Genomic DNA, 20,361 nt, shown 5'->3' on the forward strand with positions numbered 1-20,361 from the left:
TCCAATCCGCAAGGTATCAAGGTCAGTTTGCGGTCAGTTGCAGAAATCTTTATATAAACGCCGTCTCGTAAACTTTGTGCACTTGAAGTCTGTTTTGATCAGAAAGATACTAAATAAAGATATTCGGCGATATTATTGTGGTATGTCAATCATCGATTTTTAATATGTTTTCAACATTTGCATGATAAGGACCAATTTTGATAAAATTAATTAGAAATATTTATCCATTTAGACCAGTTTATTAAGCATGAGCACAATAATTCACTATACTATAATAATGCAATTAAATAAGATTCGAGTATTGCCGGCTGACCTATATGCACTCGTTTATTTTCATGTTTTTTGTGTTTTTCTATTCTGTAAATATAGATATCTGAGTAATAATATCACATAAAGCAAAATAAGCCACGAAATCTGGCGCAACACCCGGTAATTGATTTGCTTGTGATGTAGCTAAGAACTGTGCAGAAAAAAGGCATCCGCTACTTTTTATCTCATAGAAATAACTTTTGATCGTTCATAAACATAGACCAAAATCAATGCCGTATATCTTTTTTAAAGATATTTCTTGTTTCTTTCTAAAACTGTGAAGATCCAGATTATATCATATAATTTACAGTTTCAGCTAGTCTACTTGTAGGCTTTAACATAATAATCTAAGTTATGTGAATATTTTTTTGTTGTAGACATAAATTGCCAGAGAGAGATTGAGAACAAATACTCCTAAAACTTCTTATATAAAGTAATAGTGTAGCCAATGTGTACTTGCACAAAATCTCTGAGTAAAGCTTTTCCAGTCTTGTGCATAGATCTGTTCCCTCATGGATTAATACTGAAAACTCGTGTCTGTTAATCAGGATTAAAAGGCAAGATGCTCGTGACTTTTGTATAGGATTTAGTGGATTGAAGTCTAATGTACTGTCTCAGCACTGGAATACCCACGGAGGGTGCTTCCACCATGATTGCAATACTTGAATAGTGCTTCAACTCCAGTGAATCATGGCCATAGAACAAGAATGGTGGCAGAACAAACTGGCCGAGGACATATACGCCACTCTCAAACTGAGGGAACAGACAGTGCCTGCGCTGCAGGGAAACTCGACGCAGCTGTGGATGCGGCGCCACCTGGTGGATTGGCTGTCGGAGATTGTTGGGGAGCTGGGGGTGTGCGCCACTGCCCAGCACCTGGCTGTGCACCTGCTTGACCACTTCATGGATGGACTGGAGGTGGAGATGGCCTACCTGCACCTGGCGGCCCTCACCTGCCTCCTCCTTGCAGGTTAGAGGGGTACTAATGGGTTGAATTTATGATTTAAATACCTTTATAGTACTAATTATAACTTCTTTAACTCGTTGCACCAGGATTACCAAAATTTTCCAGATTGTGACGGCCTTGAGTTATGTATTTTTTTAGGTGCCAAGTGTGAAGAATTTAGAACACTGCACCTTGTAATAACATTTCATGGGAAATACTTGATAGTAGTTTACAGTTGAGCTGGACATTGAGCCTGCCACCACTGAGTTTTCACCCCAGTGTGTTACCACTAGACAATGGATCTGCTTATCATAGCTAGTATCTGATCCTGGTTATGGAGCAGGCACATAAGAGTTAACAAATGAGCCTTGTTCAGGGAAAACATGGTTTCATGCTTGCGGGTAAAGTGTTGTCCTACATCAGCCTGTGCAGTAACACTTTTTATACCCCCACAAACATAGTTTAGGGGAGTATATAGGAGTGAACTTGTCTGTCTTTCTGTCAGTCTGTCAGTCTGTCGGTCTGTCGGTCGGTCCGTATTAAGTGTCCGCTCTCTAATTTAAGTTGTTTTCATCCGATCCTTACCAAACTTGGTCAGATGTTGTATCTAGATGATGTCTAGGTCAAGTTTTAAAATGGATCATGCCGGGTCAAAAACTAGGTAACGGGATCACTTAGTGCATTTTAAATATTGAGCATGGTTTCTGCTCTCTAATTCAAGTAGTTTTCATCCCAGCTTCACCAAACTTGGTCAGAAGTCAGTGTTTTTTTTCAGTTTTGGGGGAAGGGGGTGTTGTCCCCTGAGAGGGGGAAAATTCGCACGTAAATGGGGAAAAGGGGGAAATTTCTATGCTTAGCTAGTAACAGTACAAAATCAAGTTTTAACACTATAATTCACCATACAGAGGGAGAAAAACATAATTCAAACTCTTTTATTCATTAACATGTTATGTTCATGTTCAAAGTTCAACATTTCTGGGCTTTTCAGCGAATTTATCAATTATTCTGGTGACCTCCTCTTCACCAAGTCTCTCCGTGTGCAGACAAAGTCTGATCAGGGACTTCATGTGTAGCTTCCCCAAGCCTGTGTCTCTGTGGCGTGCAAAGCAGGTTGAGCAAACTTAAAACAGTCTTTCAACACTCTCTTGACCGGACGTTTCTGGCGTTTCACTGCCGTCATTTGAAGAAGACTGACTTTTAAGTTGTACTTGTTTGAAAAGAATATCCATTTATTTTTAAGTTAAAACAGATTTGTCAATTGTTTTACGATAGCTTTTGTTGTTGTGCGACCTGTTGGAATACGTATGGTTTGCGGTAGATGTTGTAAAGCGAAAGTCGTGATAGTGAACTACGTACGGTTTGCGGTAAAGGCTAAAATAAAGTAAATACGCGGATGCAGTTCAGGAAAATTGTAGTAAATTCGTAACGAAAGACGTATTTTAATGAGGTATTGATTAAAATTGAATAACACTTCCGAAAGGGGAATTTTAAAAATATTTGGGGGAAAAATATATACTCTAAAGATGGGGGAATTGGGCCGAATAACGCCGAATATTTCATCCAAAAAAAACACTGGAAGTTGTATCTAGATGATGTCTAGGTCAAGTTTAGAACATGGGTCATGGCAGGTAAAAAACTAGGTCAAGCAGTCACTTAGTGCGTTTTAAACATTGAACATGGTGTCCGCTCTCTAATTCAAGTAGTTTTCATCCGATCTTCACCAAACTTGGTCAGAAGTTGTATCTAGATGATGTCTAGGTCAAGTCTGAATATATGGCATGCCGGGTAAAAAAACGGGGTGTCACTTAGTGTGTTTTAAACATTCAGCATGTTGTCCGCTCTCTAATTCAAGTAGTTTTCATCCAATATCTTCTCCAAACTTGGTCAGAAGTTTTATCCAGATGATCTCTACGCCAAATTTGAACATGGGCCATGCCGGGCTAAAAACTAGGTCACGGGGTCACTTTGTGCGTTTTTTACCATTCAGCATTGTGTCCGCTCTCTAATTCAAGTAGTTTTCATCAGATTTTCACCAAAGGTGGTAAGAAGTTTTATCTAGATACTCTTAAGGCCAAGTTTGAACATGGGCCATGCCAGATCAAAAACTAGGTCACGGGGTCATTTAGTACGTTTTACACATTCAGCATGGTGTCCGGTCTCATTCAAGTAGTTTCATCCGATCTTCACCACACTTGGTCAGAAGATGTATCTAGATCATGGTGATGTGTAGGTCAAGTTCAAACATGGTACATGCCGGGTCAAAAACTAGGTCACTGGGTCACTTAGTGCGTTTTAAAAATTGAGCATGGTGTCTGCTGTTTTTTGTGAAGACAACATGCAAAATATTGTGTCAATGCGGCATGTTGGGGTATTCGTCACGTCTGAGACAAAGCTCTAGTTGCCTTAACTGGATTTTTGTAAAGAACAGACTTCCTTTGAACCAAAAATACAATAAAATCAGAAAGTATTGATCCTGATTAGCCTGTGTGGACTGCACAGGCTTATCTTGGACAACACTTTACACACATACATTAAGCCCATTTTTGCAGTATATTGCTCATTTGATTCTTGTAATAGAGCAGTTGCAATAGGGATAACAAATCTTGCCTCTCTATTCCAGTGAAGTTTGAGGACCACTGTGATCGTATCCCCCACATCAGCAGGCTGAACTCCTATGTGCACGTAAACCAGTACAATGGGGGTCAGCCCTACACGGCCCGGCAGTTTCTACAGATGGAGCTCAACATTCTCAAGTTTGCAAACTTCGAGCTCTGTATCCCCACCGTGCCACACTTCCTGCCATACTTCCTTAAGGTCAGAATCACACATAGTTGCCAAGTATGCTTGCTTTATATTGTGCTACAGCTAGGATTTCAAAAGGGCAGAGTGCTTTGTTAATATTCCCGCCAAAATGTTTTTCGGAGGGGATATAGTAATTGGTCCCGTCCGCCTGTCCGTCCCACCGAAACTTTGTCCAGAGCATAACTTCAAATCTGTTCAATAGATTTACTTTAAACTTAGAATATAAACAGATGGCAACTAGGAGAAGTTCAGTGACCAAGAACCATAACTCTTATCTACCTTAGTTTTTGAACTATCTCCCCTTTTATATAATTTCAAAGTAAATTTTTGTCCGGAGCATAACTCTAAATCTACTGAAGGGATTTACTTGAAACTTGAAATATAAACAGATTGCAACTAGTAGAAGTGCAGTGACTAAGAACCATAACTCTATCTACCTTAGTGTTTGAATTATCTCCCTTTATTTAATTACAAAGTAAATTTTTGTCCGAAGCATAATGAATTATCTCCCTTTATTTGTGTTTACAAACATTATTCTACTCTCTAAAACAAATGTTGCCATACAAGCAAACACATTTCGGTGGGGATTTGGCACTACTGTGACAAGCTCTTGTTCTGACTAGACATTTACCATTATTGAAACCCATATATATAATTGAAAATTTAAATGGTCAACATTTCCATAATGTTGGACTAAAAAACTGTGAAATTTAGTCAAGAGTTATGAGCTTGTGTGATATTGTGATAAAATGTAAGAATATTAAGAATAAAATACCAAAGACATATTTTAAGTTTAGGTGTAATAAGATTGATATTATCAGGTGCTCATGAAAATATTAAAATGCCACTTTTGAACACTAATATAACTTTTTTACCTCCTCTTCCTCAACAAAAAATAAATAAGATAATGAAAACAATGATAATGAACTTGGAAAACCGGGCTGAATGCATGTGAGGAAAGAGTCTTCCCAGATGAGCATGTGCAGTCCAAACAGGCTAATCATGGATAACACTTTCCACTTTGATTGTATTTTTATGCCCCCGGTAGGAGGGCATATAGTGATCAGACTGTCCGTCCGTCTGTCCGTCCGTCTTTCTGTCACACTTCAGAGTTTTTTTACCTTATATAACGGATGCTGAATATCGGCGTCTTCCCCCACCAAACTAGGCTGGTTTTTTCCCCTTTCCGGACCAAAAATTCCCCCTAACAAAAAAAATATTTTTTTTTTTTTTTTTTTATGAAAAGATGTGTCTCATGATTATAATATCTCAATTCTATTTCAATTTAATCTTGTCATACGTACTAAATTATGAAAAAAGCATTAAAACAGTTTTTATTTTTTCCCCAAATATGTCTCTCTCGCCCTCTATTTTTACCTTTCACCCAGCGTCCAGCGTCTTCCCCTTTGTCTAAAACAACCCCCTGCACTTTGCATTTAGGTTTTGAAAAATGCTCATAACTTTTATGTCCCTTGAGATATAACCTTCATATTTGGTATGCATGTGTATATGGACAAGGCCTTTCCATACGCACAAAATTTTTGACCCCTGTGACCTTGACATTGAACTTAGGGTCCACGTTTAGGTTTCGATATCTGTGTTTAGGTTTTGAAAAATGCTCATAACTTCTATGTCCCTTGAGATATAACCTTCATATTTGGTATGCATGTGTATATGGACAATGCATTTCCATACGCACAAAAATTTTGACCCCTGTGACCTTGAACTAAGGGTCCGCGTTTAGGTTTCGAAATCTGTGTTTAGGTTTCGAAAAATGCTCATAACTTCTATGTCCCTTGAGATATAAACTTCATATTTGGTATGCATGAGTATATGGACAAGGCATTTCCATACGCACAACAATTTTGACCCCTGTGACCTTGACGTTTAACTTAGGGTCTGCGTTTAGGTTTCGAAATCTGCGTTTAGGTTTCGAAAAAATGCTCATTACTTCTGTGTCCCTTGAGATGTAACCTTCATATTTGGTATGCATGTGTATATGGACAATGCATTTCCATACGCACACAAATTTTGACCCCTGTGACCTTGACGTTGAACTTAGGGTCCGCATTTTTGTTTCGAAATCTGCGTTTAGGTTTCGAAAAATGCTCATTACTTCTATGTCCCTTGAGATATAACCTTCATATTTGGTATAATGTGTATATTTTTGGAGATATATTTGGAAATATATTTGGTATATTCATGGATATTAATATACAAACCTTGTAAGACAATCTCCTTGAAGTACGCTGCATGTTTGTGCAGGTAGGTCTCCAAAGGCCTTTCCATACGCACAAAAATTTTGACCCCTGTGACCTTGACCTTGAACTAAGGGTCCATGTTTAGGTTTCAAAATCTGCGTTTAGGTTTCGAAAAAAGCTCATAACTTCTATCAAGCGTTTATAGGGGGCATAAGTCATCCTATGGTGACGGCTCTTGTTATTAAAAGTAAATCTCCTCTAAAAAAGTCTATTTGAGGCGGAAAGAGGCAGACTGCACTGGCTAATCTGGGACGACAGTTTATACATGTAAACATGCAGCTAACCCCATTTTCTCAAAGCAAGGCTAAATTTAAATAATAATAATAAAGTCTCTCTCACCATAAACATTAAATAATGATAATTATTAGCTCGGCTGTTTTCAAAGAAAACCCGAGGTATTGTCATAGCCAGCTTGACGTCCACTGTCTGCCGTCCGCATCAGGCTAAAACCTTAACATTGGCTCTAAAATCAAAGTGCTTCTGCCTACAACTTTGAAACTTCTTATCTAGCTGCATCTTGAGGAGTTCTACACGCCACACCGATTTTTGGGTCACTAGGTCAAAAGTCAAGGTCACTGTGACCTCTAATATAAAACTTTAACATGGGCTCTAAAATCAAAGTGCTTCCACCTACAACTTTGAAACTTCATATGTAGCTGCACCTTGATGAGTTCTACACGCCACACTCATTTTTGGGTCACTAGGTCAAAGGTTAAGGTCACTGTTCTTCTCGCCACTTACCTTTCTTCCTTTTCTTCTGCCAAATTTTCATTTATTCAAAACTGCAACCACAGCCAAGCGTTGGCAACCGCTATGCGGTGCTCTTGTTATAATAATAATAATATTAATGATAATACAAAAAGACAATAAAATGTCTCTGCAACCCCCTGTGTGTTCAGGTAGCTGTGGATGAAGATGACCTGGTGGACGGGGCTCCCATCTCCAGCAAGGGCCTGGTGGAGACCTACCTGCACAAACATGCAGCGTACTTCCAGGAGATTGTCTTACAAGGTTTGTATCTACACAAACATGCAGTGTACTTCCAGGAGATTGTATTACAAAGTTTTTACCTGCACAAACATGCAGCATACTTCCAGGAGATTGTGTTACAAGGCTTGTACCTACTCAAACATGCAGCATACTTCTAGGAGACTGTTTTACAAGGTTTGTATCTACACAGACATGCAGCATACTTCCAGGAAAATGTCTTACAATGTTTGTACCTACACAAACATGCAGCATACTTCCAAGAGATTGTCTTACAAGGTTTGTATCTACACAATCATGCAGGATACTTCCAGGAGATTGTCTTACAAGGTTTGTACCTACACAAATATGCAGCATACTTCCAGGAGATTGTCTTACAAAGTTTGTACATACACAAGCATGCAGCATACTTCCAGGAGATTGTCTTACAAGGTTTGTACCTACACAAGCATGCAGCGTACTTCCAGGAGATTGTCTTACAAGGTTTGTACCTACACAAATATGCAGCATACTTCCAGGAAATTGTCTTATAAGGTTTGTACCTTCACAAATATGCAGCATACTTCCCGGAAATTGTCTTAAAAGGATTGTACCTTCACAAATATGCAGCATACTTCCAGGAAATTGTCTTAAAAGGTTTGTACCTACACAAACATGCAGCATACTTACAGGAGATTGTCTTATGAGGTTTGTACCTACACAATCATGCAGCATACTTCCAGGAGATTGTATTACAAGGTTTGTACCTACACAAGCATGCAACATACTTCCAGGAGATTGTCTTACAAGGTTTGTACCTACACAAATATGCAGCATACTTCCAGGAAATTGTGTTACAAGGTTTGTACCAACACAAACATGCAGCGTACTTCCAGGACATTGTCTTACAAGGTTTGTACCTAAACAAGCATGCAGTGTACTTCCAGGAGATTGTCTTACAAGGTTTGTACCTACACAAATATGCAGCGTACTTCCAGGAGATTGTCTTATAAGGTTTGTACCTACACAAACATGTAGCGTACTTCCAGGAGATTGTCTTACAAGGTTCGTACCTACACAAATATGCAGCGTACTTCCAGGAGATTGTCTTATAAGGTTTGTACCTACACAAACATGTAGCGTACTTCCAAGAGATTGTCTTACAAGGTTTGTACCTACACAAATGTGCAGCGTACTTCCAGGAAATTGTCTTATAAGGTTTGTACCTACACAAAAATGCAGCATACTTACAGGAGATTGTCTTATAAGGTTTGTACCTACACAATCATGCAGCATACTTCCAGGAGATTGTATTACAAGGTTTGTACCTACACAAGCATGCAACATACTTCCAGGAGATTGTCTTACAAGGTTTGTACCTACACAAACATGCCGCATACTTCCAGGAAATTGTGTTACAAGGTTTGTACCAACACAAACATGCATTGTACTTCCTGGACATTGTCTTACAAGGTTTGTACCTACACAAACATGCAGCATACTTCCAGGAGATTGTGTTACAAGGTTTGTATCTACACAAGCATGCAGCGTACTTCCAGGAGATTGTCTTACAAGGTTTGTACCTACACAAATATGCAGCCAACTTCCAGGATATTGTTTTACAAGATTTGTTTAATTTGTTGTTAGATGTTTCACAGTTGAAGTAACTTCGGATTGTGTACATTTTAATCTGTCTCATACTCTTAGTGCATACCGATATTAACAAGAATGTTGTGAGAGATACAAAGGGACAGCCAGTCATTTCATCAGTATGCACAGGGACAACACTTTCCAACTGAACTGGATGTTTGTCTAGAAGACTCTTCCTTTTAACATAAAATCCCAAAAAAGCAAAAAGAAATGTCCCTGATTACCCTGTACATGCTGCACATGCCTATCTGGGACGATATTGTATGCACATGCATTAAGCCCAGTTTTCACAAGACAAGGCTCCTATAGTCCCTGACTGATTTTCTTTGCAGATCACATGTACAGTGAGTACTGCCCGTCCCTAGTGGCCGCATCGTGCGTGGCGGCAGCACGTATCTGCCTTCACCTCACCCCTACGTGGCCCAAACAGCTGGAGCTCATGACTGACTTCTTCCTGGAACAACTGCTGCCCTGTATCAAGAACATGCTAGGGTATGTACACTTGGCCGGTTGCTTGCCTACCCAGCTAGTTCAACCTAACAGTACTGGTTGTTTTCTAGCCAAACGTCCGATGTATTTGAAAGGTCTTATTAGTCAAAATGGCTGTCCCATTACCTTCTACCTGGAACAACCGCTGCCCTGTATCAAGAACATGCTAGGGTATGTACGGTTGGCCGGTTGCCTGCCTACTCAGCAGCTAGATACACACTTTGACAAGACTTGAGTGCCTTAGAAAATGAAGATGAAATTTAAGGCCTTTCTTACTGAAGTTACTAGATTCATGTTTTAAAGTCTTCATTTCCAAAACGAACTACTGATGAGCTGAAAACGGCATAAAACCTTACTCACATGCTGTTCTGCTTTTGAGCTGGTTGCATGTAGCCATTTTCACTTTGTGTTTGAGCGGTAAAGGATTAAAAGGAAGGGTTGTTTTGTAGACAGAATGTCAGATATTTTAGGAAGAAATCGGGATAAAAATGTCTCTTAGGTAAAATGACTCTCCACTTATTGCAAGAGGTTGTATTACAAAATAAACAAGCAGTTAAATGTACTCTGTTATCCTGTATCTTCATTGATATTTTTCATAGTGTTGATACACCAGGTAAGAATATCTAAGACAAAAAACTACACAAAAACTTGACATAAAAAACGATATGCATGCATGCCCGTACAAATTATTATTCCAATATTTGAGGTCTTGTGGAAATTGGCTTTAATCCTTCTTTTAAATATGGTCAGTTGCAGAAAGTATCAATAAACTATTTTTTATATATATAAATAATCAGACTTAAAGCAAGATTATACGATTTTTAGCTCATCTATTTTTTGAAAAAAAATTATGAGCTATTGTCATCACCTTGGCGTCGGCGTCGGCGTCGGCGTCGGCGTCGGCGTTGGCGTTGGCGTTGGCGTCGGCGTCCGGTTAAGTTTTGCGTTTAGGTCCACTTTTCTCAGAAAGTATCAATGCTATTGCATTCAAACTTGGTACACTTACTTACTATCATGAGGGGACTGGGCAGGCAAAGTTAGATAACTCTGGCGTGCATTTTGACAGAATTATGTGCCCTTTTTATACTTAAAAAATTGAAAATTTTGGTTAAGTTTTGCGTTTAGTTCCACTTTTCTCAGTAAGTATCAATGCTATTGCATTCAAACTTGGTACACTTACTTACTATCATGAGGGGACTGGGCAGGCAAAGTTAGATAACTCTGGCGTGCATTTTGACAGAATTATGTGCCCTTTTTATACTTAAAAAATTGAAAATTTTGGTTAAGTTTTGCGTTTAGTTCCACTTTTCTCAGTAAGTATCAATGCTATTGCATTCAAACTTGGTACACTTACTTACTATCATGAGGGGACTGGGCAGGCAAAGTTAGATAACTCTGGCATGCATTTTGACAGAATTATGTGCCCTTTTTATACTTAGAAAATTGACAATTTTGGTTAAGTTTTGTGTTTAGGTCCATTTTATTCCTTAAGCATCAAAGCTATTGCTTTCATACTTGCAACACTTACTAACTATCATAAGGGGACTGTGCAGGCAAAGTAATGTAACTCTGACTGGCATTTTGACAGAATTATGTGCCCTTTTTATACTTAGAAAATTGAAAATTTGATTAAGTTTTGTGTTTAGGTCCACTTTATTCCTACAGTATCAAAGCTATTGCTTTCATACTTGCAAGATTTATGAACTATCATAAGGGGACGGTGCAGGCAAAGTTATGTAACTCTGACTGGCATTTGGACGGAATTATGGGCCCTTTATACTTAGAAAATTGAAAATTTGGTTAAGATTTATGTTTTGGTCCACTTTACCCCTAAAGTATCATAGATATTGCTTTCATACTTGGAACACTCACAAACTATCATAAGGGTACAGTAAAAGGACAAGTTGCATAACTCTGGTTGTCATTGTTACGGAATTATGGCCCTTTTTTGACTTAGTAACTTTTAATATATGGTTAAATTTTGTGTTTTGATCCACTCGAAGTATCAAGGCTATTGCTTTCAAACTTCAAATACTTACATGCTATCATGAGGTTACTGTACCTGGCAACTTGAATTTTACTTTGACCTTTGAATGACCTTGACTCAAGGTCAAATTATTAAATTTTGCTAAAATTGCCATAACTTCTTTATTTATGATTAGATTTGATTGATACTTTGATGAAACTACTCTTACCTGACATACCACAATAGACTTCACCCAAACCATCCCCCGTGCCCTCCCCCCCTCCCCCGTGCCCTCCCCCCTCCCCCCCCCTAATTTTTTTTTTTTTTTTTTTTTTTTTTTTAAGATCATCTCACAAATGCACCACCACACCCTACACACTATACCCCCCCCCCCACCCCCCCACCCCCCCCCCCCCCCAATTTTTTTTTTTTTTTTTTTTTTTTTTTTAAATCTCTCCCAAATACCCCACACCCCCCCCACCACCCCCCCCCCCCATTTTTTTTTTTTTTAAACGTTATTTAATACTCACAAATCACCCACACCCCTACTAACCCCCACCCCCCCACAAAACCCCCACCATCCCCACCCCCCCCCCCCCCCCCCCCCCCCGATTTTTCTTTTTTTTTTCGCTTTTTTTGGAAGATAATGTAATAAATGTCCACAACCCCACACTATACACCCCCTCTTCACTCCACTCCTCCCTCCTTTGTGATTGAAAATGAGAGTCCCTCACCTTTAAAAGAAAATAGATGAGCGGTCTGCACCCGCAAGGCGGTGCTCTTGTTTAACCAGGTTTTCCGAAGGAAAAAACTGGTTATTAGATTGGCGATGTCGGCGGGCGGATGGACTGGTGGGCTGGCGGGCGGAACAAGCTTGTCCGGGCCATAACTTTGTCTTTCATTGTGAGATTTTAAAATCATTTGGCACATTTGTTCACCATCATTAAACGGTGTGTTGCGCGAAAGAATTATGTAAATATGTCCTAGGTCAAGGTCACAATTTGAGTTTGAAGGTCACAAATGGCCATAAATGAGCTTGTCCGGGCCATTACTTTGTGATTCATTGTGAGATTTTAAAATCATTTGGCACATTTGTTAACCATCATTAGATGGTGTGTCACACGAAAGAATCACGTCGATATCTCCGAGGTCTAGGTCACAATTTTGAGGAGTTTGAAGGTCAAAAAAATGGCCATAAATTAGCTTGTCTGGGCCATTACTATGTCATTCATTGTGACATTTTAAAATCATTTGGCACATTGTTCACCATTATTGGACAGTGTGTCGCGCGAAAAAATTACGTCAATATCTCCAAGGTCAAGGTCGCCACAAGTATGAACAATCAGTAACAATGCACATTTTGATTTTGAGTTGTCTCTCTTTATCAGACTTTTTTTCTAATTGAAATCAAGATCAATTTTACACAAGGGGGTTAACAATACACATTTTGAATTGTCTCCCTTTATCAGACTTTTTTCAACAGAAAACCTGGTTTTGTGACAATTTTGTCCCTTGTTATATGTCTTAAATTGTAATACATTGATAAAATATGTTACAATAACACAAAATATGCAAGAAAAATTATAAATTAAAGACGAATTTCATAAAATGCAGCAAAGACAAATTAGCCATTTCGTGACGAAGATATTTCGTACATATTTTCCTACAATAACCGAAGCATTGGTCTTTTTAGTTAGTGATCGTGTGTTGTATGAATAGATATCGTTGCAGGAATTTAAAATGAACCTTTAAACTAAATTTAGATTCACATCGTGCATGCATGATATTCATGCTGGCGAATTCGACTGTACAGACATTTTCGATTTCAGAATTAAATATCTGGCTTATTTTGCATTTTTGGACACATGTTCTTCTTAACTTTCATTTTAATTGTCTCCTACTGGTTTCACTGGTTTGACTTATGGTTTGCGCTCTGTCTGTCTGTCAGTCTGTCAGTCAGTCACACTTTTCTGGATCCTGCAATAACTTTATAAGTTATTAATATTTGTTCATGAAACTTGAAACATGGATAGATGGCAATATGGACATTATGCATGTCATTTCATTTTGTTCCTACATCAAAAATTCTGGTTGCTATGGCAACAAATAGACTAGAAATACTGCTGAAAATGGTAGTTTTCTGGATCCTGTGATAACTTAAAAAGTTCTTCATATTTTTTCATGAAACTTGAAACATGGATAGATGGCAATATGGACATTATGCACGTCATTTCATTTTGTTCCTATGTCAAAAATTATGGTTGCTATGGCAACAAATATTTAAAAAAAAAATTACAAAAATTCTGACAATGGTGGGGACATATATTGCTTGGCAATAGTCTTGTTTATATTGAAATATATGTTTACTAAGTTTTTTACACATTTTATATAAATTCATGAATACTTGACAAAATCGTATAATCTCGCTTTAAATACTGGTACACTTATGGTAACAAATACTGAAGAAATATTGATGAGAAGTCTGTACCTAACAGAGTGAAATATAATTCCATAATAAACCATAAAAGATCGGACTTTTGGATTACATCAATAATGTACATATCATAATCATGACATGTTGGCATGTAGATATTTGCGTAGTCCAATACATATGTTTATGTTCCTAATTTACCTGGTATAGATCATTTGTTGTGTTAGTGAGTTATAATGTTTTTATTCATCATAAGGTTTATTGCTTTGTGTTTAACAAGAAATATTAAATGGTTCCGATGTTCTGATTAGATGATTACTCTTACTGATTGTGTGAAATCTTACTCTTGCTACCACCTTGTGAAATAATCACACAATCAACTCATGGCATACGACAGAATGGAGCACCACAGTCATGTAATATCCCTACAGTCCAACCCCTCTTAAGCAGCCAGTCAAGGGAAACAGCCAAATTGGCTGCTTAAGCGGGGTGGCCTCTTAAGAGGGGGTTGGGTCATAGGGAGTCTGGAGTTGATGAGTGCATGGCCAACTGTTCAATTTTTGTATAAACAAAATGGTAAATATGTGTACATGTATAAAACAATGTATAGACTTAAAATAATTTTATTTCTTCCTTTCTAAAATCAGCTATAAGACAACATTTTCATTCAAAAAAATATTCTATTCATCTTTCTAATCATCATCAATATCATCATCATCAGAATCAAGTCAATGAAAAAGAATCATTCTCATGATTCATTGTTTACACAATGCGCGTTGTATGGCCCCAATGCACTTAAGATGGGAACAGTTGTGAATCAGTTATGCGTGAATAACTCCCGTGTCACTCTTAATCGATAATTTAATCGGTTTATTGCAGTTTTATGGCTTTGAATACCTACCGCACGAATTGGTCCCGACAGTGATCTCCTTCACGATAAAATTATGGCCAGTTACTTAAGAGACTGATAATAGCAACCGGGTGTAATCCTCCTGGTTATCGTGCTTTTTCTTCCTTTCTAAAATCAGCTATAAGACAACATTTTCATTCAAAAAAATATTCTATTCATCTTTCTAATCATCATCAATATCATCATCATCAGAATCAAGTCAATGAAAAAGAATCATTCTCATGATTCATTGTTTACACAATGCGCGTTGTATGGCCCCAATGCACTTAAGATGGGAACAGTTGTGAATCAGTTATGCGTGAATAACTCCCGTGTCACTCTTAATCGATAATTTAATCGGTTTATTGCAGTTTTATGGCTTTGAATACCTACCGCACGAATTGGTCCCGACAGTGATCTCCTTCACGATAAAATTATGGCCAGTTACTTAAGAGACTGATAATAGCAACCGGGTGTAATCCTCCTGGTTATCGTGCTTTTCATGCATAATATTATAAAAACATTTTTTCGCCGCGTAAAGGGTTTTATCAAAATTAATATTGAAATCATTGTAAATATAAAACAAATATAAATGTTTTGTTGTATTCCCAAATGAGAATAATAATTTGTAATCCGAAACACACTCCCGATTGTTTAATATTAACGAGACGTTTACAAATTCTAGCATCGTGTATTTCCTTTGTCTTGACAAAAGCGCGCGAAAATTATGCACCAATGTACAATGTCACGCCATACCCATGGTTCGAAAGCATGCGTGTATTGATTTTTGGATAAAAACTTTGTAGCACAGATAACATGTAGATCAGTTGATTTTGGTTAAAAGTTTTTTTTGTTTTTTTTAAACTTTTAATTAGCCGATAATTGTCATAAATGTGTGCTTGAAATAGTATGAGCTACAAATAATAAATTATAAATTAAGAATCTCCTTTCCAGTAATAATAGGTAATATTTCGCACATGCGGAAACAAAAAGATCAAACGGTCGCATATTGCTTTTAACCCGATAACCCGATAATCCGCCGCTAATTAATTGAAATTTGCAAACTGGCTGTCAAAATGTTTATCACACATCACGCTTCAGTACTACAGAGTCTAAACCCCAGACTGGAAGTACGTATCGATTTTTTCGCTGTTGCGTCTGTGTAATTTTGACAATGTATATGATTGACTTACTTTCGCGTGACCACTCATATGGGGGGAATTTAACATTTGGGATGCAAAATTGCTGGCCGCTGGCCGGACAAAACGGGATTACCGCTTAAGAGGGGTGCATTATATAGTGTTTATCGACGGTCGCGGCACAGACTGGCCGCCTACACGGGGTGACCGGCGATGAGGGGTGACCGGAAGTAGGGGTTGGACTGTATATATCTTTCAACAAGAGATGTGTTTGTCAGAAACACAATGCCCCCTATTGCGCCGCTTTGAAGCCATATATTTGACCTTTGACCTTGAAGGATGACCTTGACCTTTCACCACTCAAAATGTGCAGCTCAATGTGATACACATGCAAGCCAAATATAAAGTTGCTATCTTCAATATTTCAAAAGTTATGACCATTGTTAAAGCTTTCGGACGGACGGACAGACTGACTGACAGACTCGGACAGACAGACTGACTGACAGACAGTTAAAAAACTATATGCCACCCTTCAGGCGCATAAAAAGTGTTAAACTTTCTTAAAAATTCTACCTTGAATGAAACACCAGCATGATTCAAAAAGCGATAAACCTTCTTGTCAATTCTACTTTGCAGGACACACCAGCGTGATTCCAACAGCCTTACCAGCAGTTCCCTAGGTTACCTCCCCTCCTTCATGGCTGATGCCCAGAGTTACCCCCCTTGCTACCTGGTCACTCCCCGGGTACAGCCTGCTGTCCAGTCCCAGCAACAAGAAGGCTCTGTGGTCAGCAGTGTCCAGTCAGAAGCCCACACTGGCCGAGCGGTCAGCAAAGGGGTCGGCAGTGGTCAGCGATACCAGCCCTACCTGAAGACTGCTGGGAGGGGTCAAGCTCGGAGAGGGGGCACTGAACTTGCCCATCGCCCCACAGCCTGTGTTAGACGAACGGCTGCTGTCCACCCACTGCTATGTCTGCAGCCTTTAGTATCAGACATGTATGCTAGTGCTAGTGCTGTTGCTACCTATGGTGCTGCTGTGGACATTGGTGCTGTTGTGAACCCTGGGACCATGCTAGCCTACACCAGTGGCATGGCGGTGCCTCAGCTCTGCCCTCGGATTCGGGGATCATAGGGGGTATAAACTGGCAAGAACATTGGGACCACAAAACTGGGGCTAATATGCACTTAGATCTTTGTTTTGGGAAAACTGGGGGTAAAACTTGACAGTCTGCACCGGCTAATCCGCGATGATGCTTTCTTTCTTAACTGGATTTTTTATACGAATAGTTTGTTTTCCAAAAGAACCATGAAACTGGAAAAGCGTTGTCCCTGATAAGCCTGTGCAGACTGACTTTGGATCACTTAGATATGCCCAATCACAATATCCTTGCAGGGAATTTTTTGAGGATACCCAAAGCTTAGATCTTTCATGACTTACCAAAGTTCGGCATGTATGAACTAGGGTCTATGGAAAATTGAATGCAGATGGCAGGTGTTATGCTACTCCAAAAGGATACGTAGGGACTCAGGTGTTGTGCATATATACCTGGTTGGTTGTAAATATTCGAATCCTGTGTAAACCAATAGGTTGTGCTGTCATTTGGACTCTTGGAGGCCATATGTGAGGCATATTTAACACTTGGGGGACAAACAAATCGAATGAGGACAGGATCAGTGTTCTTCTATAAGTGAATTAGTGGTACTAGATATACAATTCTAGAGCTGGGTTGCTTTTTGTGGTTTCTGTTCAACTTGATAGGTTTAACAGTTTTATACAGCTTATACTTTTTACTGTTGTTAAATATGTTCATAGTGATGCTTAGTTTTTTAAATTGGTGCAGATGTTGTACATACTAGGGTCTTCTGTTGATATTTATTCACAAAAAAACACATTATGCTAGTCTTTCAACCCTGTGAATATAAAATTGCGATATTTACACATTTTATGTGAAAGTTTTATTCAGATCTCAATGTCTTTGTTCCATGTGTAGCGATATTATGTATTTTACTGATATTTGAGTTTTTTTGTTTGTTTGATTGAATCAATGTGTCCTGGTTGGCTGTGACATCCCAAAATGTTCAGTTGCATTTCTTTTTTGCTAAGCTGTTGTGTGATGTATGCTCATTTTTTACTGTCCATATGAGATGCTTCATGTGAAAACGGGTCTTATGGCGTATGCGTCTAGGGTAGCTCCAGTCCAGCCTGCGCAATGGCGCAGTCTGGTCAGGAGGTATCATGTCCACTGATGAGATCACTCAATCTTTAGTTGTTTATAGCCCACATAGTAGCTCCAGATTAGACTGCTTGAGATCACTCAACGTCTAGTTGTGTTTAGCCCACATAGTAGCTCCAGATGAGACTGCTGGCATGGGCACACTGGTCTGGAGCTACTTTGGACACATATGTTTTAAGACCCATTTTCACAGGACGCGAATCATGCTGTCGATATGATGAACACATATTAAGTTGAAACTGCTGTTTCAGTTTAACATTTAGATGTGTATGTTCTATATTCCTTAACGACTAAATACAGTGACTTTTTATGCCCCCCCTTCAAAGAAGAGGGGGTATATATTTTTTGGCCTGCCTGTCTGACATTGTATGTGTGTGTCTGTCTGTCCCTAAACTTTAACCTTGGTCATAACTTTTACAATGTTGAAGATAGCAACTTAGTATTTGGCATGGATGTGTATCTCAAGGAGCTGCACATTTTGAGTGATGAAAGGTCAAGGTCATCCATCAAGGTCAAAGGTCAAATATATGGGGGGGCATAGTGTTTCACAAACACATCACTTGTTTTTTATTGTTACTATGAATGTTATAGGGAAAGTTGTCTGTCAATGTAAGGTGCCAATCAGATTCTGTTTAGTTATCCCCTGCCATAGGCGGAGGGATATTGTTTTGGCGTTGTCCGTCCGTCTGTCTTTTTGTCCGCCCGGAGCCATATCTTGGAAGTGCTTTGGCAGATTTCATTGAAACTTGGTATGAGTATATATATGGATAAGAGGATGATGCACGCCAAATGGCATTGTACACCATCTGTTAATAACGGAGTTATGGCCCTTTGTATCTTGAAAAATTGCTTTTTTGAGTGTCAAATATAACACTTTTGTGTCCAGAAGCATTTTGGCGGGGGATATGAATTCAACGAATTTGCTTGTTTAACATGCATTGTTTTGTTTTTTTGCTAGACATTTTTTTAATCACATTCTGTATTAAATTTGTTTTTTACATTTATTTTTGCCTTTAAACGTTTAAGCCCATCAATCACTTCACCAAAATAAGCACGTGTATCATAATTATAATGAGTCAAATGCTGTTACTTGTTGTTTACATGTATTGTCTTTCAACGTTTAAGTCCATCTATCACTTTACCAAAATAAGCACGCGTATCATAATTATAATGAGTCAAATGCTGTTATTTGTTGTTTCTATATATCTTGTTGTTTAATGTTAAACTTGCACATGTTTGTTGAGATTAAATATGCATGGTCCTTCAACCAATCAAGTGTTTTACAGGGACTATATGAGCAGTACAAGCTAGCCATTTTATTAATTCTTTCAGCATTGTTGCTCTCAACTTAATATAAGTCTCGAAGACAAGATACCTGTAGTTCAGTTGGTCTGTAATATCCATATAAGCCTCGCTGTGGGAAAATGGTATTTAATGCATGCCCGTAAAGTATCGTCCCAGATTAGCCTGTGCAATATGCACAGGCTTATCAGGAACAACACATTCCCCTAAAAATGCATTTTTGCTTAACAGAGATGTCCTTAAAACGAAAAATTCAAGAAAAGTGTCTGACTGCACGGGCTAAATTGGGACGACACTGCGCACATGAATTAAACCCCATTTTATCAGACTCTGAGAAGACAACTCATATATATTATGTTGCACATATTTTATCATGTCTTTGTTATGTACCAGTGTTCTAATTCAGTTTAAACTTAGTCAGAATAATTGGTTTGGATGACTTCCAGCCTATTGGTTGATTTTTCAGAGGTCATTATTGAAGGCATGAAGGATGTATGAAATAAGCAATAAAAAAAAGCAAAGTTCGTACTAGATAATAAAGTTGTATCACCTGTGATATAACTCAAAATACCACATTTTTATTGTATTATCTTTGTGAAAGGGATTTACATGCTACGTACTTGGATTGCATATAAGCAGGTTTATTTTCAGTTAATTTTTCCATGTTACTAATACAAATGCAAGTGTTACTGTCATGATGTTGTTTATATTAAATTTGTACACTTTGTCATGAACATATTTGTGTGATGCATTAACCTGGAAGGTTTGTTATTAAAATGTTTTCATTGGTTTAACCTCGTTTATTCTGTTTACCTCATACAACATACTCGTGGCAGTTTTTTTACCACTTAGGAAATGTGCCCAGGTCCTTTAGATTGGGGAAAAATGCGTCGTTTTGACTTCAATTGGTAAAATGGTATTATTTTTACTAACATATACTTAGAAATTGAGAATGAAAGTGCTTTCAATCATAGATT

General features: G+C 38.4%; 1 protein-coding gene across 1 annotated transcript; it reads left to right on the forward strand.

Annotated features, from left to right (window-relative positions):
* The first annotated feature begins 710 nt into the window (after positions 1-710).
* Positions 711-20,140, forward strand: LOC127842252 (cyclin-J-like). The gene is made up of 5 exons (XM_052371678.1): positions 711-1,279; positions 3,876-4,069; positions 7,218-7,329; positions 9,267-9,426; positions 16,485-20,140. The coding sequence occupies exons 1-5, from the start codon at positions 1,000-1,002 to the stop codon at positions 16,978-16,980; spliced, it is 1,242 nt and encodes a 413-aa protein (XP_052227638.1). The 5' UTR covers positions 711-999; the 3' UTR covers positions 16,981-20,140.
* The last annotated feature ends 221 nt before the right edge of the window (positions 20,141-20,361 follow it).

The sequence above is a fragment of the Dreissena polymorpha genome, chromosome 8 (assembly GCF_020536995.1).
Source record: "Dreissena polymorpha isolate Duluth1 chromosome 8, UMN_Dpol_1.0, whole genome shotgun sequence".
NCBI classification, from domain to species: Eukaryota; Metazoa; Mollusca; class Bivalvia; order Myida; family Dreissenidae; genus Dreissena; species Dreissena polymorpha.